This window comes from Sycon ciliatum, chromosome 2 (assembly GCF_964019385.1).
Source record: "Sycon ciliatum chromosome 2, ocSycCili1.1, whole genome shotgun sequence".
Classification (NCBI taxonomy): Eukaryota; Metazoa; Porifera; class Calcarea; order Leucosolenida; family Sycettidae; genus Sycon; species Sycon ciliatum.
In genome coordinates this window covers 3,609,957-3,632,094 of record NC_088644.1, presented here as the reverse complement: position 1 = coordinate 3,632,094, position 22,138 = coordinate 3,609,957, and the positions used below count along the sequence as shown (strand labels likewise).

Here is a 22,138-nt window from a genome sequence, read left to right as displayed (position 1 = left end):
GTGTGGTGTGTTGCCAAAAAAGATGGAAAGCAGATGTACTTGCTACAATCAACATTGGCAGCTGTACCTGTGTTTTATGCTCTACAGATTCAAGAAATAGTTCTGATCTCATCGTAATGCCTAACATTAATGTTTTCAACATTCACTGACTTGTTAGAGTGAGCACTCTGGCAAGGTACGTTCGGGCCTGGTTTAACTCTGGCTTTGGAAAATTAATTTTTATTGCTATTGGGTTCCTGCCTCATTTCCTTTGTGCTGCGCTGATGAGTCCACAAAGGACGAAACAGTTCTGTCCGCAGACTGAGTGTTTTCAACATTCTAAAATCTGAACGTAAACTCTATGACGAGAATATAATTATTAGTTGAAGGTAACGACTCCACAAGAAGACAATCAACAGTGTAAATGACAGTGTAAATGATACGTGTACAGTGGTGATTCGGAATACTGATAGGGCATATGTACAGTGATGAATACAGACACTTGCAGATCATGATGGACTACAGTTAAAATCGCTTACTTATCAATAGCAATTTTGGATATTTTTTTATTGCCCAACATGAACTGCATACCGGTAGACACAAGGAAAAACACAACAGAAGGTCATAAAAAGATGACTTTAGTGTTGGCGACACAGGATCAAAATCAACATACTCAAGAAAGTCCTGCTTTTCGAGGTGGTAAATTGTCCTGGTAGTTCCTCTGTACCCTGCAGAAGCCACTACCATCTATCGCCACTATCATCAGCGCTAACGTCAGCACTACAAATTGACATCGGCACTAGCGTGGACTCAACATCACCCGCGGCTATAATGTGGAGCAAGCCACTTCCTGCAGTGGCCTCCCCAGTCTGAGTCAAACTAACTACTATGCTCTGCCATATCCTACTCTCAACTGGCAGTTTTAAGTCTAAAATCAATAGAAAATTCACGGCTGGCTGAGACTCAGTTAAACTGAGTTTTCAGCCTCCGTAGGTACACCACCACCCTGCAAAGATCTAAGGCGCAGATGCAGCTCAACAGAACACGGGTGTACTAAATACATAACCGGGTTGGAACACCTGAACACAGCCTGGCGTCTTGCACTCGTCGCATACGCACGGCTACGTTCCCAGTTCATCATACGACGGCGGAGGCATTGCCGCTACTTCATCAAATCCAGGCGGCGGCTCAGTGGCGTCGTCAAAGCCAACAGATAGGCTAGTGTTGTTGGTACGCGTGTATGAACCAGGTTCCGGGGACTGCATAAATAAAAGAAGCACAAAACTACACTGAGAAGGGATCTTCATACGAACAACACTTCAAATTCATTCCTACAGACAATTCTGTGCTATGCACATGACTGTACATATCGACACTCATTGACATTTTATGTCAAGGATTCCTGAAAGGCAACCAGCTGCCTATCAAAGGGAATCTCCTAAAGAATACGAGGGGAGCCTGGTGGGGTCAAATGTCACGAGAGAAGGGAAGAGGGAGTACATGGCAGAAAGGAGAATCTTTCTACTGCAGTGATAACAGCCATCCTGGGATTCATGATGTTTCATTTGTCTGAAACAGGACGGGTCTGTCTAGGAGAAAATACAGTTAGACCTCTTCAATCCGGCAACCTCTGTTTGACAGACTTCTTCTGGATTGGGGACGGTGCTGGATTCAAGAGGCATGGGTGTGGAACTTGAAAAACTCTTACCGGAATACTATTGGTTGGTGATGAAGTCGGTAATGTAGTTTCCAGGGCAATATTGTAGCTGGGCGGTGGTGCGTTGGTAAGTTCCCGGCTGCCGTAATCTTCCAGTTCAACCTCCACTTCATTTGTAGGTTGAGTGGACGGTCTGGACCTATTCACATTGCCATTTCTTGTTACGCGTACATTTCTGGTTCTGCATGCACAAGATCAATGTACATTTTTACAAAATGTGGAGCAAAATCAGGTACAAGATAGTGTCCCCCGTAACACAAACCACAATGTGCCACAATCGCTCCTAGTGTTCATGTTATACTGATAGTAGCCGCATTTATCTTTCTCGACAATGTGACCAGTGATGTGTAACTGCCATTGTCTTTCGCTGCCATTCATAGTCTGCTAGCTCCAGCTGTAACGGGACTTCTTTCTCTTGTACACATCTATCTTTCAGTTATTCAATCACCTCCGAATCAGCTCAGTCTTTAGTTCAGTCCGTCTAAGCTCCTCATCTTTTCATTTAGTCTTCGGAGTCACTTTGTGCCATCTTTCTTCTCCGCATTCTTAAACTATACGGTACCTAACTTGTGAGTCCCTGTTAGGGAGAGAGCCCAGTGTGACTACAGTGGGGATTGGATATAACAAACTTGGATATAACGAGTTTAGCGACAAAATTCTGTTGCCCAAGTCGTTTAGTAAGTCCTTTCTGTACATTATTATATCGGGTATAACGACCTCGAAAATAACGACAGGTCGAATTTACTGACACTTTTTTGGTGCCGGAAGGCGTGAAAATGCATCGAATATAATGACTTTCCTCTTGTATCTAGCGAAGTGGCATGCATGGGACATGTCTGTGTCACATTCCCAGACCTCTGGGTCACTCCATGCATTCTGGTCATTGTGTATTGTACATTGTAGCCGCAGTGCAGCGGTGTACCTAGTAGTTGCTATGCATGACTTTTGGCTTGAACTATGCACGCAAGATACATGTACATACACGCACCTATGCATTATATTATGCACATGCATACCTGCAATACATTTCTGTCATTTTGATATACATGCACATATTGCATACTAAATGTGAAGATCGGGTTTAGTGACAGATCGAATATAGCGACATTTCGTTTTCTCCCGAAGGAGTGTCGTTATATCCATCTCCACTGTTCTAGTATGCACACACTCACACACTAACACTGATCACTCCAGTAACATTACAAACATACTGTACAGGCAGAAAATTTCGTCGGTCAATAATTTCGTCCAACTCCGAAGAAAGGGAGTTCGTCCGGTTGTAAATTTCGTCCATGGATCATAAGAGTGAATTGAAAAGCTGGACAAATCGACATTAGTCCGGCATTTAATTTAGTCCAAAAGCTCCTTGGACGAAAAGACGAAATTAAATTCCAGACGAATATTTCTGCTTATACAGTAGCACTTGAAGTTGTTACCTGCTTCTGCGATTCCTACGACAACAGTTCCATTCGCTATGAACAAACTTGTTGAGAGCAGCCATGAAAGGATAGGCGCAAATGATGACCATCCAGACAGAAATGGAAATGATAGTGGCCACAGAAACTCCAGAGCTATCATCCCCGTCGTCAGTCGTGCAATTGGAATTCCGAAGGTCACAGCAAGGCACCACTCTGTTATCGGAACGCTTGGTGCAGTTCCTCAGAGACCTATTGCGGTTAAATACATGGATAGCAGACAAACGTAGAATAAATTAACATTGCAGTGGGTACAGAACAGAACAACAGGGACAATCAGGGCTTGTTTGCTGCTACTTCAAGTTTCATGATCTGGCAATCATCAGGCAACAGTCAGTACAGTGGGTATATAGGCTGATAATTAATCTACGCACACAAAGGCACACAATTCGAACTGGCTCTCAAATTCTTTTCCTTCCGTCCCATGATGTATCTTATACGCTTTAAACGAGGTTTAAGTTCTGTATACTGAGTTTGAATCTAAGGCGGTTCTATTAGCAATGCTAGCTCCAATGCTGCTACGCACTGTACTCCTGTAAACCAAAACATGTTTTGAAAATGTTTTCAAATATTTTCTTCAATTTTTTCAAGTAGGACTGTCCGACATGTATCAACGAGACCACATAAACATACTGATGAGCACTAGTGTGGAGCGGGGAAGACCCTGTATATAGCTCAGGTTCTTAGTGGGCGGAAGCTCTTACTGAGAGTACCTTGTGCGAGATATGATCATATTGCACTCCACCATAACATCATCCACGTGCTGCAGATCACATTGGCGATGTATGCCGGTAGTGCTGAACGTGCTGCTCTGAGTGCTGCAGGAAAGCAAAGCGTACCAGCACCACACCATCAGTTGCCCTCGATCATCGGGCACGCATGACGAAAATCAGCATCACACCGTGGAGAGTATGTGACACTCCGCCACAATTCTGCACTGGGAATGGTTTACGGGTAAAATATAGGACATACGTAAAGCAGAACAAAGTTGAACTATAGACCTCTTCAACATAACGTAGAGAGACTCTTTCTCTCTTCCCTTGCTGTGTGAATAAGCTCTTCCTCAGCGCATAGTACACTCTTCAGAGAGTATAGTTCTCTGCTTGTTTCAACTACCTAAACAGATAGAGAGCACAACTACTTACTCGCCACGTAGAGATGGTGACAGGGCTCGCCAAACACTGCATGCATCTGCCATCGACGAGTTGCACAAGCCAGATCGAGCAAGGAGCTTGGTTTCAAGAGTACCCTGAAAATTGGTAACATCAACCATACCAAGAAAATCAACAAGTTGCCAGAACATGTGAATATCCTCACACCACCTTCAACAGCAGATCTTCAACAGCCTTGCCTGCATGCACAAATTCAGTGAAAATACCACATTAGAAGAACCTCTACTCTGAAGTTTGATGCCGCAATGCAATCGTGGAGAGTTTTTGAAATAAAAGTTTCAGTTTGCATAAGTAATTTGTGCACTGCACAGGTAGATGCAGTAGTAGGATGGATTTTCAGAGTCCCCAGCATTGTCACTCAGAGCCCAGTATGGACTTTCAGAGCCCCCAGCATTGTCACTCAGAGCCCTCAGCATTGTCACTCAGAGCCCTCAGCATTATCACTCAGAGCCCAGTATGGACTGACAGAGCTCAAAAATGATCAGCAAAGCCCACCATTAACAGGGTCCAGGTGCCTGGAAAATTGGAAATCCTACCATCGCGGAGTCTTTCGATCCTGGGAATTCGTCCAAGATAGCAGTGGCCTGTACGTCGAACGCTACAACTCCCACCAGTGTTTGTATGGTCTTCTCCACTGGCAAGGTTGTCATAACAAAAAGAATAAACAAGTGCAGAAAGCACACCGCAGTGTCATGATACTCATAAGTTTGAGGCCGCGTCGAAACGGGAAAAGTCTAAAGACCAAAAAGAATGATTGCCACCAGCACGATTGAAAATAGGGACCCTTGCTTATGGCCAGCGAATGTCACAATGGTACTTCCTCCGTGACTTTTTGACATGACTTTTCAAGGAGTTACTGTGCCCAACAAAAGTGTTCTTTTGGAAGAGAAACACTTCAACACATTCAATCGACATATCTACAATATCTACAGGATCGATTAGTGGGAGTAGAGTCTCAGTCTGGGTCGCCATCGCTCGACTCATCACCGCTGAAACTGTTCCAAGTGGCAGATCGATCGACGCAATGTCGTACATGTATGTCACGGAGAAGCTTCTCCGCGTCCCTGATCGTCTTCGCTGTTACCTGAATGCCTTCTCCAACATCTCGGCGGAGACCACGGTAGCGCTGCAGTGCTGGTACTCACTCAAACGCAGGCGACGCCAAACATTTCAAATTTCCTCCGAGGGATATCATAGTTGTACCAGCACTTTCCCGACTGCCGCAATCAGATCTCGCCTTCTCCTTTGCGACCAAGGACACATCGTCGAGGCTGCTGGAAAAGGGGAGATAATCCACGTTTGGGTCTGAGCTCTGCAGTGGCTGAACGACTTCTTTTTGAAATTGTTCATCTTACTCTGCTGCGCGAAGTGACGATTGTCACATCTCTGCATTTTGGAGTTTTGACATCTTGCCGACCTGTTCGCATGCAGACAGGCGTTTCGGGGATGGCGAAGATTTCAAAACGCTAGCTGCTATTGCTTTTCATTTTCCACTCTTCTTGCTCCTTGGTGCCATTGTCCTGCTCTGTCAAGTTCTGAACTAAAAAATAGCTCCGACAAGCAGTGAGCGCATAGCTTTTCTTTCCATTGCGCCTGGTGGACGAAAAATGAAAAACATGTTCACTTTGTTTTGTTTGCAGCGTCGACACCCTTGCTCTGCGACGAATGTCGGCTCTCCAAAATATGAATCATGTTTCCTACGATTCTGAAATGTCATGTCAGTGTTTCAGGCTGACAGAAGAAGAGAGAGAGAGCAAAATAACAGCAGCGGAAAGTAGCGAAAAAAATCACGAAGTTTTTGTTTCCGGAGGAAGTACTAAAAATGAAAGAAGGCAGATTGATTTCACTTCGGTGTACCCCACAGGCCACCTTACAGAAGCCCTGCTGTTTACTATAATTGTTATCTGCTACATCTGCCATTGGTCTACTGAAGGCTGTGAATTTCGTCGTACTTGACTCAACGGTTGTTTTGTTTCCTTGAAATTTGACCGTCTTGCCACAATGCAACATGTCTGAATGTTGCCATGGTCATACCCAGGAAACAGGTAGCAGGTACACTGGGCAGACTGTAAGAATGTGTGCTGGCTTACACACTTGATTGCAGTTTTCTGCTTATTCACAGTACAGTATGTGGCGAATGCACATGTAAATGTGTCAGAGCATGACACGCACACGTATGCACGCGCGCGCGCGCGCGCGCACACACACACACACACACACACACACACACACACACACATCTGGTCTATGTGATGTTAGTGCCTGCTCAGTACCTATCCATCAAGGCTTCAGTGAAGCATGCTGTTATAATTATACCGCTTTGCTCCACTCATGTAGCCTTACCATTACTGTCGTTATTCGCCGCAGTGCCCTGCCAGAACACTGGTCTCGACAGAGTGAAGTACTGGCTCTTCGTTGGTGCATTGGTTTGTAAACCTATTGGTACAAAATAATAGGCAGGTTGATGACCCGGGGATTGAATCAATGACAATTGCTAGTACATAACCTAAAGGCACAAGCCGGCTGTTAGCAATCACACCAGAGTGCCAAGTGTATGAATACCAAGACAACGAGAGAAGGGGAGAACGGAATAAAAGAGAAAGTAAGACAGAGCCTTGAAGCCGGGATCAATCATGTGACATTCAGAAGAATTCTGTAAAGGAAAGGGTTTGCTCACCACACTGGAGCTCGTGCTTTCAATTTCTGTAAAGACACACATTTTGCTTCGATGCATAGCAAATTCCACAGGAAAAATTATGGGGACCTGCATATACTTCTTGAATCTTGAAATAGATAAATTATGCTGCCGTCGATCTACTTTAAACTGATCGGTTGATGATTAGAAGAGGAGAGATGCTCACCTGACCAGAACGTAGATGGTTGGCGCATAGAGACCAGTGCCCATAAGTACTTGTAGTATTGGCTGACAACATTTGGCAGGGTGGACACATCCATTACTTCTGTGTGGATACCTGCGAACAACACAATGAGAGTAAATTTACAGCAAACATATTCGAGGTGAACTGTTCTCGTTCATCAAGTTCCCTCACTTATCCAGATATTATTTTTGGAGAAATAGAGGCTTGCGAGAGGAGAGAATATGACCCATCCCTAGCGTTGCAAAGAGAGACTAGAAATTCTGTGAAGGAATACCCTTAGCTCGTGGCGCAGTGGCCATCACCATGCCACACGTGCAGTACGCCATGTTAGTAATGCTGCTGCTGCTGCCACACGTCGGTCACCGCAACGTCACCATTATCTTGCGATGCATTGCAATGGCTGGAATGTTGTATCTCACAGCAAAGCATAAATGAGAGAGAGAGCCTTACGAAGGTTGTCAAAGATCTGGGACGGATGCATATCACATTAACTCGGATTTTGGCTGCATGGAGCACATCACCAATGTACATAATATGATACTGTAGTCCCAAATGCACTGACCTCCATACAAGTTAGAAAGAGACTCTAAAGTGTTGTCCTTGGCAGTGGAGTAGCTAAGAATGGATGTGAATGAGTCACCAATGGAAGTGTTGAACTCCTGGATGAGGTTGTCCAGAGCTGCAGGAGACAGAGAGGGCATAACACAATGTGTTATTCCTGTTCATATGGTTATTCGGTTTGTTCTCAAATATATCACGTAAAAATACACATACAATAAAATATCTGAGAGGACTCCCCATAGTCCCCCCCCCCCCCCCCCCGGCACATTTGCCCTACAGGGCTTTCGTGCATGAGAGGTAATTGAACCGAGACCTGATAGTTGGTGATTTCATCCATTCCTCTCTTGTTTGCTAACCATCCAATTTATCACATCTCCGCATTTGCTGCTTTGTACCACCAAGTTGTACGAGTCATTCCGTGGAAATGTTCACAATGAAAATATGAACAGCAGAGTACAAGGCAATCACACAGGGGGTAAAAGACACCTCTCCATATATGGCTTCAGGTGCTCACACAAAAATCACACAGATAACGGAACAAACAAATTGAAGAGGTAGTAGATTGGTGAAGCGATACTGAAGTTGCCAGACGTCAGTACCAGAACATGCACTGGACAGCGGCTTGGAGCTGTCACTGGACAGTTCTGTCCGTTTGGTTTTAGCGAATTCAAATAAAGAAAACAACAACAACAACAACAACAACAACAACAACAACAACAACAACAACAACAGCTACCACTCCCAGCAATCTCTATAGTTTAAACTTACACGCGAAGTTATGGCTTCCTTCAGAAATGAACACGACTACACTCCTGGAGTAAAGGAACAAGCAAGAGATGATGCGGCTGTCTTGGTTGGATATTTGTCTTGGACAGGCATGGGCATGTCTTCCTTCTTTCTAGCTGTCCATGATGGAATTTTTGCGTGCTTTACTGCCTACTCTCGTTCTCTGGGGTCCCTACGCTCTTAGGGCATAGGGCTTATGGTGATGAGCATGAGAATGACAATATGTGGGCTTCATGTGCACTGAAGGCAGACTAAACCCGCAATAGACTCGTTGTAAAGTACACATAATAGAGAGGTTAAGATGCACGTTATTTCTGACATGACGCGCAATTTCACGTCAAATTTGGTGTAAAACTCCAAATTTCGACGTGAGCTGCAGGTCACTCGCGTTGTTTTTCGACGTGCAAGCAAATAACACGAGCTGAACTTTCGCGTTACGTCGGAAAAACGTGCATCTTAACCTCTATAATCCTCCCCCCCCCCCCCCACCATACACACACTTCATTTCCCTATCTCTTAGCCTGTCACCAGGAAACCCTATATATAGGGTTTGACATAACGCTACACATAAAGACCCTATATATAGGGTTAGGACCCCTAAAGAAAGGGTTTGATCAGTCCTCACAACTGGGCACACAATACACACAGTTTCACTTGTTTTTTTCTTGATATTTTCACTGCATTGCCATTGATGTTAGCAGGAGCGCTCCTACGACGTGCGCGAGTGTCGCCGCATTTGCTGCTTCCGACCCACGTGTGGATCAGCTGATGCAGAAACGGCAATGGCGGGAGCGGCAGCTGCGACAGCCGCTGTTGATGCTTCGCCTTCTTCTTCAGGAGCATCCGACGCTGCTGGAACATCGACATCATCATCCTGAGTCGACACCAGGTCGCCAGGAACATTCTCATCGCCCGAGTTCGTCTCCACTAACTCAAGTTGCTCTTCCTCCATCGTGAAAAATCAAACCCTAGATATAGGGTCTAGAAAATGTTACGACAGCGCTGCACTAAAACTAACCGTACTCGAAGAAAACAGCAACAAAATGAACACGGTCTTCAGCAAGAGAACCGTACGTACATTCTACGTATGTAGGCCCAGGCGTCTAGTTGCCATAGCAGCCAAGTGGGCTCTCAAGAGAGCTCAAGATAGAACGCGCGGCTGAAAACCCTATATATAGGGTTTGACAGGCTAAGAGATAGATATCAGTCACAAAAGTGGCTTCAGCACTACCATTACAAGGTATGTAGTGAATGCTCTGCATCAGTACACAGTTCGAATGTGCAAACAGCCCATAGAGAGCAACAAGCCTTCGGTAGGATTGGGTGAATGAAACTCCCCACCATTATATGTACCAAGGCAATTTTTGTACTTGCGTCTGTGCAAAGGCACATAGAACATTCAAGTGCAAGATCACACACCCCCACATCCCCCCCCCCCCCCTCCCCCGCACACACGCATGTACACATACACAAACACACACACACACACACACACACACACACACACACACACACACACACACACACATGTACACATACACATGTACACAAACACACACACACACACACACACACACACACACACACACACACACACACACACACACATGTACACATACACATGTACACAAACACACACACACACACACACACACACACACACACACACACACACACACACACACACACACTACTACTACTACTACTACTACTACTACTACTACTACTGTTGACAGCTGCCAGAAATGGCCACGCCGCTCCCCAAAGGGAGGTACTGTCAGAGAGGTTAGGGGAGAGGTAGGCAGTGCTTGCAATGGCGCTCCAGGTCCTGTCGCCTCCGAAACTGGCGTTGATTACAGACTCGGCAATGAAAGTGCTGGCGATCAGTCACTGTAGGGCGCTTCGGGCGGGGTCCACAGCGATGGCGCTTGAGGCCAGCAGTAGACTTGAAAGTACGCTGGCAGGCAGTACACACCGGGACCTCGGCAACAGGAGGAGCATCACAAGGCGGTCGGTTGTCACACACACACACACATACAGACACACACACAATATGTACACACACCCAAACAGGTAACACACAGATAACACACAGAACAAACACAATATCCTCTACACAGACCTGCGACAGCTGCTGCGCGCAAGGATTCGCTTGTTTCCATAAAGGATTCTGAAGCCTTCCCTGAATGCATTTCTGTAGTCCACAACGCTAGTTTTACTAGTTTCTCTTGCACGTTGGGCGGTCTCTTCAAGCTGGATCTACAGTAGTACATACACAGGATAGTCAACAGAGGGACATGTTCAGTATTGTATGTTGGCTTGGCAAGCTTGGCTACTGTAAAAACAGAGGGTACATGTTCAGTATTGTATGTTGGCTTGGCAAGCTTGGCTACTGTAACAACAGAGGGGACATGTTCAGTATTGTATGTTGGCTTGACAAGCTTGGCTACTGTAACAACAGAGGGGACATGTTCAGTATTGTATGTTGGCTTGGCAAGCTTGGCTACTGTAACAACAGAGGGACATGTTCAGTATTGTATGTTGGCTTGGCAAGCTTGGCTACTGTAACAACAGAGGGACATGTTCAGTATTGTATGTTGGCTTGGAAAGCTTGGCTACTATAACAACAGAGGGGACATGTTCAGTTTTGTTTGTTGGCTTGACAAGCTTGGCTACTGTAAAGTGCATCCAACCCCCCCCCCCCCCCCCCCCCCCCGTCTCTCTTTCCTCATCTATCTATCCATCTATCTACCTCTTCTTTTCGTAGTTTGAGCACTCTGGCGCTAGAGCGACGAGCTATCCTAATGTCTGTGGTGCCTCCTTTGCACCATGGCTGGTAGCTCGGCCTATTTAAAGCTCGTAGCTGTACTGATGAGGTCTTTATGGCCGAAACAGCTTGCTGTCTACATCATTGAGTATCTATCTATCTATCAACAAGAGAGAGAGAGAGAGAGAGAGAGAGAGAGAGAGAGAGAGAGAGAGAGAGAGAGAGAGAGAGAGAGAGAGAGAGAGAGAGAGAGAGAAGAGAGAAAGAGAGAGAGAGAGAGATTGGAAGCTGTGTACAAGGCTCTGCCCTATGAGTATTGAGCACTCTTCGGACAGTGGAGAACGCTACTTGATTACTTGGCTATCCATCCATCCATCCATCCATCCATCCATCCCCTAGCTCGTCCCCCGCTATAGTACTATTATTGTGGTAAACTTGACTGTACAGTAAGCATAGACTGACTGCATGAAATGTAGAATGTCAGTACAGTGTACACTGTTCGTGTGGTATGACCTACAGACATGGATTTGCTCATCCTTCCCACGTCAAAAACATGACCGTGTAGGAACCAAGAGGTGCTGCGCTGCTGCGGTACTTTACATTATGACAGAACAGAACACGTACAAAGAGGAGCCCTATTTCACAGGTTTTTCTTCTTAAAAAAATCATTGGTCTTCACCACAAACAACCTATAGAGATCAGCAGAGGTCAATCTTTGTCCTTTGACCTGAAGTCCACGACTAATATGAGGATTCATCAACAGCTGACTGGAGTATGGCAATCGACACTTCTTAGAATTTTCGACCCAAGAGATATCAAATCCCGCATGGGAAGTGTACCCAAGTCCATTTGATTGCAATTTCTTCTTACATGCAAATCCAACATGATTCATGTGCTCAGCAGTGATCACTACACCCAGACAGGCTTCTACTGAGAATGATGTCATGGTTCATGTCCTCGGAGTATGGACAGATATAATTTGAACTGATATTATCTACTGGTGACCCAATAGAATGCACAATGGTGCCATGCTTCTCCTACCTTCAGCACGCCAATGTTCCGCTGCGTTGCCACCTGCAAACCTTCCACTCCAGTCAGAACAATACGCGCAGAGTGATCGAAAGTCACCAATGCAACCTCGTCTGTTCAGGACAATAGGGGCATTGTACAACACAGTGTGCGTTGTCACTCACGACACACAATAACTGTAGAACAACCTAACTGGGTCACACCGCTAGACAAACTGATCTAATACTACTGTGGTGCTTTGCAAAGCATACAACAGGACCAATGGACAGACCAATCCCAGCCTCTGTATGCCTCACAGTACATGCATTGTAGAACACAGCAACAGGAAATATCTATACAGGTTATGGTCACAGTCGAAGAAGCAGCAGCAGCAACAGCAGCAGCAGCAGCAGCAGGAACAGAAGCCAAACCAACCGCACCCGCAGTAGCATCAGTTACGCTACCACTATAAGTAGGCACACCAGCAATAAAGGCAATAAAGGCATTACAACAGCAGCAGCTACACCACCAGCAGATACACAAGCAGCAACACCAGCAGCGGCAGCACCAGCACTAGCCGATGCACAAGCTGTGAGCAACACCAGCAGCAGCAGATACACAAGCAGCAGCAGAAGCAGAAGCACAACGATCACCTCAAGCAGCTGCGTCTACACACCCTACAGAACTATACTAATACTCTAATACTACTTGTGCAAATAAAAGCCAAAGTACTAGTAAGTAAAATGAAGCTTACCAAAATCAGTGAGCGTTCCAAGGACATTATTCACAGCAGCAATGGTTAGGGTACTAAACATTCTTAGCATATTGTTGTCTATGATGATAACAATATCCTTGAGGGAGGACAGGGCAGCTGCATAACTGTGCACAAAGGAAGGGTTGATGCAGAAACAAGGTTAAGCCAGTGCAACACAACCACTACAAATGCTGCGGCATGGAAGGAGTTTAAACAATAAAATAATGCTCCGTTTTCCGTAACATTTTCACCCTAGCTTTGTGCTCTACAAGAATATCTGCACGGCACAGTGCATAACACTGTCAAGCTGAAAAGGGTCAGCAATGTTAGGGAGAGCAGATCAGGGAGCCCTCGGTTCAGCACACTCAAACCTACATGATACCTGAAAAATATTCAAGTGGGACAGTCTGCATGGCAGCCACCTACATAGCAACAGCCTGTATAGTAACAGCCTGTATGGTAACAGTCTGCATGGCAACACTACGCGGCGGCTGAGTTGAACAGCCTGCATGGCAACAGACTGTATGGCAACAGCCTGCATGGTAACAGCCTGTATGGCAACAGCCTGTATGGCAACAGCCTGTATGCCAACAGCCTGTATGCCAACAGTCTGCATGGCAACAGCCTGTATGGCAACAGCCTGCATAGTAACAGCCTGTATGGCAACTGCCTTTATGGCAACAGCCTGCATGGCAACCGCCTGAATGGTAACCGCCTGTATTGCAACAGCCTGTATGGCAACAGCCTGCATGGTAACAGCCTGTGTGGCAACAGCCTACATGGTAACAGCCTGCATGGCAACCGCCTGTATGGCAACAGCCTGCATGGCAACAGCCTGCATGGCAACCGCCTGTATGGCAACAGCCTGTATGGCAACAGCCTGCATGGCAACAGCCTGCATGGCAACCGCCTGTATGGCAACAGCCTGTATGGCAACAGCCTGTACAGTAACAGCCTGCATGGCATAATAATCGGGTTTAGAGCAGATCTTTAGAAGAAATCGAGGGTTCGAGTCATGAAAGTCAACATATTCTCAAGACTTTTCACCACCAAGCTTCCACAAACTGGTCTATAGAACGGCCTTAATTCCCGCAACATAATATTATCTGGACCAAATGATCAACAGTAGCACATCGACTATACAATATATTCCAGTAAAAATTAAAATATGGCCCATGGTCAGAATCCGCCGGACCCTACCCATGGTCATACAACATCTTTCGAGCATGACAGTCAACATTTTAATTATTAATGATCAGCGTACCGTGGGTAGAGGCGGGCATCAGTACTGCACACCGAAAAGTTCTGTAGAAATCCGGGAAACGTTCGTGTCAGGCCAGTGTCTTCCACTGTCAAATGTTGCCATTGAACGTGCAGCAGATCCTCAGTAACTCTTCTGAAACGCACACCTGCGTGTCAATACAACCAGATCAGCACCAGGACTCCAGTCAAACCCAGCGAAGTTCAAGAACATTGCATTGAAGCTATTCTTAATCCAGTACTGTAGAACGGGTAATTTTAGCGACGTAAAAACTAGGGCTCAAACGGTCACGGTTTTACCCCTAACGGTTAACTGCTAAGCTAACGGTCGGTTTAACGGTTATAACCTATAAGCCACGGCAATCCTGCGGACTCTTTTTTAACCGTATATTTGACTATACTCATTCAAAAATGTACCCTATTCAGTACAACGCACACATGTACATTCTCTTGCATGCTCATTCATACATACTCTCACACCAAGAGACCAGATATGACCGAGTTGACAGCCCAGAAATTGCGTACGCGTGCGACAGCCTGCGAAAATGCATACTTTGCAACGACCTGATACTTGAAAAATTGACTGAAAAGTTACTGCGTAACCGTTATCTTTATCGGTTAACCGTTAATTCTTCCTAACCGGTCTGCAACCGGTTAATCGGACTAACCGTTTGAGCCCTAGTAAAACCCCCTAGCGAATTTAGCGATCTACTCATTTGCGCTAAAGTTTCAAGTCGCTAATCCGTTGAGAGTTTAGTAGTGCACTGGTGATCCGTGAGTAAAATCGCTGCAAATCGCTAAAATAAAACGTCACTAACCAATTGACAATGGGAAAACGCTAAAATTACCCGTTCTACAGTATTCCGGTGGAAGCATTTGGGTTTATGTCCATTGATGTAAATAATTTCGTTATCTCATAGCAAACCATGATGGCTGTCAATCATGAGAAAATTGGTGAAAGCCGACAGCGGTGCAGAAACGAAGAATGTAGGTAAAGGATAGTAGCCATAGTTGAGAGGCTGGGTTGTTCAATTCTCCTGGCCAACCAGGCAAGAACTCGTCTTCCTGCCCAGATTCATGGTATCGCTTTGATGATCATTAACACATATTGTCGCCATTGATGCTACACCTACACGTCCGATAAACTGAAACAAAGACTTGACATACACGTATTAGATATGCACCATCAACTTACCGTCCGTCCAGGAAATATCCAACTCTTGCTCGCCAGGCTTAGCCAGTAGATTATTAGTCTGTACTGAAGAATAGATGTCGTCTATTTGCCTGTTCCCCAATGACCAATGACAACACAGGGCAGAGAGAACCACAGATACAACGTATTTTACCAGCAAACAAATTCAAAAAGCGACGAGGGGGGATGGGGAGGGGTGTTGTATCCTGATCTCCATATACTCTGCTAAGGGATTACTACAAAGTCCGTCGATCGGCAACTACTGCGTCATATCAGTTCCGATCTTGCATCCAACATCAGGCGGGGGAGAGAATCGTGGATTTTTGTAACAGACTCGAGCGAGCTGCAGTACCCCATGCCAGTTTGGTGATCATTTAGATCGAGCTCAAAGGATCAGTTTGTTGCCGGTCTTGCCAGCTCTGACATCAAACGTAAGATTCTGACAAGCGCTGACGCGGATACTAATCAGTTTGCCGATATGGTACAGATTGCAGAATGGGAGGAGAGCGCCATTACGTACGCCGGTCAACTCACTCCAGGTGCATCATCGCTGGATCAGTCAGCACACTCGAGCTCTGTCAATAAACTGCATAGTATGAACAAGTCGAGAAGTGCACCGAATCGTACTGCGCCGAACCGTGCTGCCGGCCAGCGAAGTACTACTACTACTACTACTACGCCTACGAGGAAATGTTCCCGGTGCACTTCTGATCTGCACATGGCCAACAAGTGCCCGTACCGGAACACCGAATGTCGCTTCCGCAAGAAGATCGGGCATCTAGAGAGAGCCTGCCTATCGAAACGAAAGCCTGCTGGCCATGTAAACCATGTGGATGACAAGTTGGAATCAGATGAAACCGAGGTGAGATTGTTTCTGAATTTTCTCCTGGTTACTGGAATTGAACGAAGAGTGAAGTTTTATCGTTTCAATGTGCCAACTTTTCTAAGGATCCGCAAACTCCATTGCAGCAATTTACAAGTAATAGTTCTCAATCCAACCACGAACAAACGGCCTCTTTGCTGCAGATGTCACTTCAGGCTCACCAAATCCTTGGGCGTGGCCCATAGTTTGAGAGACCCTTTTTGCGCGTTTGGACCGAGAAAAGAAATTTCAATGTGTCACGTCTCTCCCCAACAGGTTTGTTAGCAAAAAAATCACAGAGGTTTGATCAGGACAATGCTGGCAACATCAGTTCAGTAGCACTGGCCACCGGATGAACACTGGACAAGCACTGGATGTAAGCAGCAGCACAGCACAGCACAGCACAGCACAGCACAACCAGACAGACAGGCCAACCTACCTTCCAGTACAATTCTTGCAGCCAAGCCCAACAAGATTGCCATAGAGGGTGTCATTGGTGCAAGTGGCAAAATTCAGCTGGGTCTCACACGACAGCGGAACGCACGCAGAAGGCCCGGAGACGCCTGTAGTGCAGAATGACTCGTACTGATTCTGCACCATCCTGGACAGTGTTTCGATTCCAAGCTCATAACTGTACAGAGTGCTGAAGGAAGAGTAAAAAAAACCAATGCATATACTGCTAATAAGAGCGTGCAAACCACATTTAGCCATATTCGTAGTATATGGATTGACCTAATGCCTCCATGCTGTAGGGTGGGGTGGGGATATCACAATACAGACATATTAACCTTGTTTGGTACCATAATTATGTTGTCAGTAAGGTTTCGTTTCAAGTGCTAGCGCCGCAGCAAAGTGATCCTGGTCTAATGCTCTTAGGGCCATTTTTCGGGATCGAGCTAGACGACTGGCAAGATCGAGAAAGGACTGTTGCACAACACTCAAGATTCCTTTCAAAACAGACCACACCCACAGGAAGGTACACTATCTCATTCCCAATCATCAGCTGAACACCTATATCATCTACACGGATGCTCGCCTCAGCTTGAGGGTGTGCAGGTCAGCATTGGACAAAACCCCAGTGCCATCAGTATTGCGGCGTGGAAGACAAGACTGATGGTGCGTTCCCCTGATGCTTAGCAGGCCGTGCCATTCGACTTCCTTGCACATAGACGATCGGTGTGTTTGAACTCTTTCCTAGCGCAGTTTTATTTTAATATGGCAATAAAGCAGAGTAAAACATGCAACTACCGACCACCCCTTGGTACCGACCACCCCTTGGTGCCGACCACCCCTTGGTACCGACCACCCCTTGGTGCCAGTCTTTAGTTAGAGTTTTGCACCGCGCGACCATATACGGTACTGTAAATATACAAAATTTCGGCGCTGCAAAATTTCGGCACTTCACGATTTTTGACATTTCGGCGGCGATTTATTTTCGGCGTGGGGTAGAGGGCATGGTATAGTGCGACAGATGCTGTGAAAAATTTCATCGGCGTTTTAATTTAGGCGTTTTGGGTCGGTGCCGAATATAGCCGAAATTAAATAGCTGCCGAAAATTTGTATATTTACAGTATATGATTTTTCATTTTTTATTATGTATGTCAAAATGAAGCTAATCCCAGGACTTGCGCAATGCCATTCGTATTGCAGATCAAACAATTAGACACAGAGACAGGGAGAAGATTCATTTTTTGCAGACATCAAATTCAGCTGCTACTTCTGAAGCCAGGAGTCAAACGTTCGCTGTGGAAGTTCCATTTTGCGCTGGGCTTCAAATTTGTTCATGCGATCAATCGTACCGACTGTCCTTGTTGTGACTTTTTGATCGCTTCAACGCGATCCTTCAACATCAGGATCTTGCTTTGTTTCTGGATTCCTTGGTGCCATCCTCGATTCGTCTGTATGACTGGGGTGACAGAGCCGCTCAGTTTTCGTTTTTCCTCTGAGTAGTAACATCGATCAGAGAGCGCTTCCGATGCGCTCTCCATGACGTTTCCTATCATGTTCGTTCCTGACAGCACTTGAAATTTGGACAGGTGTAGTGCAGTCCACACCGACTCCACAGTCTAAATGACCTGCGTTCATTTGTTCAGCTGTAGTCTCGAAAGAATCCTTTCAGGACCATGGAAAATCAGCACAATTTCTAGAAGGAGCTTCAAGCAACATTTGATTTCCTACATCGCGGTCGCTAGTTACGGGTCAAACATCGTCTTTGGGACAAAAAAAAAGGAGGTCCCTGGTCGCGTTCAGCAGGTAGTCGCTTGTCACAGTGCATTTTGAATGTGAGACTAACACAAAAAAGCCATGAAACGATGATCGCGACTCAGCAAATCAGGCCTGGGGAGTTGTACAAACTCCCTGCTGCGGAGTGGGCTATGCGATGGGGGTATGAGCACAAGGCAATGTTTGTGCAAAGACGTTCGTGGCCGGGTCTCTGCACATGCAAGGACGTCCGTGGCCAGGAACACTTTCAGAGTTGGAGGTTTGAATGGCAAGTTGGCATCTCATTGCTTACGATTGCTCCTTTGCCGCTGGCTGCACTTTTGCGTAAGAGGGCGCATGCTAGTTGAATACTAGCAAACTTAGTGACGGAAGTATGTTTAGCTCTACACAACTTTGGTCATGTAGGATGTACATACCTCAGTACTTACATAAACTTTGCCATTCGAGGCTGCTCCTGTTTTCCAAGCAGATCAAAACAGTGTTACCATGGTTACCTCATTGGATGCAGTCTCTACTACACGGTCAAGCCATAATTATATTCGTATTATCCATCCTCAGCTGTATGTGAAGCTATGGCAGTGCACAGCACTGTCTGGCACCGAAGAACGGAGCGCCGAAGGACGAGCAGCCTAGGATTTCACCAAGCACAGCAACACCACTGTACTAGTGTCCATGTATACACGCTGACCCGCAACCGTGTATACACTCTACTAGCACATGAACAACAAGAACGACCTGTTCTAGGCTACGGCTACGGGGCTGATCCCCCAGTTCTTCGGCAACCGACAGTACTGCACCGTGATTACACCACCTGAAGCTAGATCACCGTGTCCCACGCTGGGCATATACAGCTACTTGTACTTGTAAGTCACGACGTGACTGTGATGACAACTGCATGCACACCAGAGCTCAGTGTTGTCCGCATCGCTGGCCTATGCGACAATGGCATTGGTCCCTTGCCAACCTTGCTGGTTCCAGTCCTGGTGTTGCAAATTTATGTTACGACTATGATTTACGCATGTCGTTGTATTTGGTTCTTGTCTGGTGGAGTCCAGTGTCTGATGCCATATTTGGTCTAGGTGTACGCGCGAGTATGGTGTGATGTGTGACGTTTATGGTATGTGGTGCATGCAAGAGTACGCGTTGTCAGAGTGTGAGGATGTGCTTCCATCTGTGTGAGAGTGACTGTCAAGTGAATGCTGTACATGCGCAGTGCTAGTTTGGTCTGGGAATGAGAGTCATGTGTGATTCGTCCGTGGTCTGGTTGTCTTGGTCTTGGTCATGTGTTCTGTACGTATTAGTCCCTGATTGGTCGTCCCGATTTGTCGTCGCAATATTACTGCTTGTTCTTTGTTGTTTTCTTTGAGTCTTTTCCCGGGAGTCTTCCCGTTGTCCTTTTTGTCGTCTCCAAGTTTGTCTCTCTCCTCCTGCGCCCTCGTCATTTCTTGGTATAATATAAGTATTGAAGATACAATCAAGAGTTTGCGTTTTTGTGTGGCGGGGGCCAGGGGGAGAAGCCTACTTCACTGGTGCTTACAATGGGCGCTTTCGGTTAAATATTCTGCACCCAGGTTTTATCATTCTCGAATGAACAGAATGAATGGATTGAGGCCATGTTAACGAACGACTACACATAAAAATCGTAAAAGGGGATCATGTGGGATCACGCACACCCCTCGTACCCACGTGGACCTAGCATCGCATGTACGTCGAATGTGTCAATTCTGGCAGTAGAATTAGAAATTCCGCTCTCTTCAGAATAAACGGAATAGGATTCCGTCGATTCTATCCAATTCCGTCGATTCTGGCCACGGAATTTGTGTAATCGAACGGTGCACGCACCATACAAATTCTAGAATGGACGAAATTGTGTGTAATCGAACGCGCCCAATGACAGTCAATTATTTTTATTCAGAGTTTATTTTTCCATTTTCAATCCCTCAAAATACTTTTGTTACGTCTTCTTTGATGGTGTGATAGGCTACTCTTGTAAAACCATAGCACCCACAAATCGTACATATCACCACCCTATTCTTTCACATTATGTCAATGTGAGGACTGTCTCCACTATAGTGATTTGTGACCAGGTCTCTCATTTTTTAATGTCGTTCCGTTTAGTTAGCCGTGATTGGTTTCCACCCCTCATCTAATTCTCATTACTGGCAGTCTTACGGCAAGCCAGGAGACGTTATATAAATATATAAAATAAATAAATGTGGCATGTGACGTTTTTTTCACATTTCGATTTTTTTCCTGCTGTTTTCCTGACACACCTATAAAGTCAACTTCGCTTATAACGACACTCGGCGGGGCATCAGAAAGGTGTCCTTATTCGCGAAGTGTCGTTATCCCCGAAGTCTCATTCTATGTATTACAGTTGGATGGGCATGAACATTCTGTCGTTATTCGCGAATTGTCGTTATATCCGCAGTCGTTATTAGCGAAGTTGACTGTAATAAGTAGCCGGGTTGTTTTTTAAAGTCTGCCTTCCTTCCGTACCTGCTTCATCCTGAAGATGGCCCATAGTGACCGAAACGTTGAACCAGAAACGTCCGACTGTGTGAAAAGCAGTGCAACTGAGTATTGGCCAGTGTTGTCATAAAATTTTTGTTTTCAATGCTTTGTGGGAAAGATGCAAATGGGAAAAGTCTGAAGAAAACATTGACTGTCACCACAAGGACTCGAACCAGAATGTTTGTTCTAACAACAACATTCATGTTCGAAACGACACGACACGTGCACTGATACACTTACCGGTCGACGACTAGGGAGGGCGCTGTGGCGTTGGATTGCGAGCGAGCTGCGCGACAGAGCGTCGCAAGCCAAATAATTGATACAACGCATGAAGCCAGGCGTAAAGTCCGCCGGTTAGGACGGACAATCCGCGATAAACCGGTCATCATGGTCATGGAGCAGATATCTTCCATGGAATAAGCTCACAAGAATGCATGGACAGTTACTATAAAGTATAATTATAATTATTTTATTATGCACCAGTACAGATACAAGAAACGATCATTCTGGCTGAAAATAACAACTCGTCACCCTGAATAATTTGGAAGCCGTCAGGAAAATGCAAGCTCCATCCGAGAAACCTCGAGTCAAACTGTCACGATAGAAAGTTGAGGAACTACAAATCAATTCAAAGAAAGATGTGGCGAATTATTTATTTCATCACATCGCAAGCTAGTACCTATAGTACTGTAGTAGTGGCAAGCCTCTGCCTGGCAGCTGTAGCAGTCTGTAGTGTAGATCTACCTAGTAGTAGTAGTAGTAGAACCTAGTACATGTACTAGTACAGTAGTAGATCTACCTGTATGACTATGACTCTGAGGACTGAGGAGAGAGGTAGTTTCGCAAGAACGGAGATATCACGCCCAGTGTCACTAGCTAGCGCGCCGGACTGCGAAGCCTCGAAGGCCCTGGCCTAGCTGGGAGGCTGGGACTTGACTGTGTCCAGGAGTACAATGTTGTAGTCGACTCCAGGAGTCCAGGTACTGTAG

The 22,138-nt window shown here is 45.8% G+C and overlaps 1 protein-coding gene across 2 annotated transcripts; it reads right to left on the bottom strand.

The window, feature by feature from the left end:
* Positions 1-404: 404 nt before the first annotated feature.
* LOC135808289 (uncharacterized) lies at positions 405-21,810 on the bottom strand. 2 transcript variants are annotated; one of them, XM_065321457.1, is made up of 17 exons: positions 21,390-21,810; positions 16,852-17,055; positions 15,554-15,642; positions 14,363-14,507; positions 13,099-13,223; positions 12,378-12,478; positions 10,692-10,828; positions 8,552-8,595; positions 7,785-7,901; positions 7,205-7,315; positions 6,687-6,779; positions 4,880-4,977; positions 4,317-4,420; positions 3,876-3,989; positions 3,133-3,363; positions 1,688-1,877; positions 405-1,238 (listed from the first exon to the last, which is right to left on the bottom strand). In XM_065321457.1, exons 1-17 carry the CDS (start codon positions 21,560-21,562, stop codon positions 1,101-1,103), a joined length of 2,214 nt encoding a protein of 737 aa, XP_065177529.1. In that variant the 5' UTR covers positions 21,563-21,810; the 3' UTR covers positions 405-1,100. The 2 variants fall into 2 exon arrangements, with proteins under 2 accessions (XP_065177529.1, XP_065177530.1); XM_065321458.1 differs by having other exon boundaries at positions 3,885-3,989; positions 21,390-21,809.
* Between the last annotated feature and the right edge of the window lie 328 nt (positions 21,811-22,138).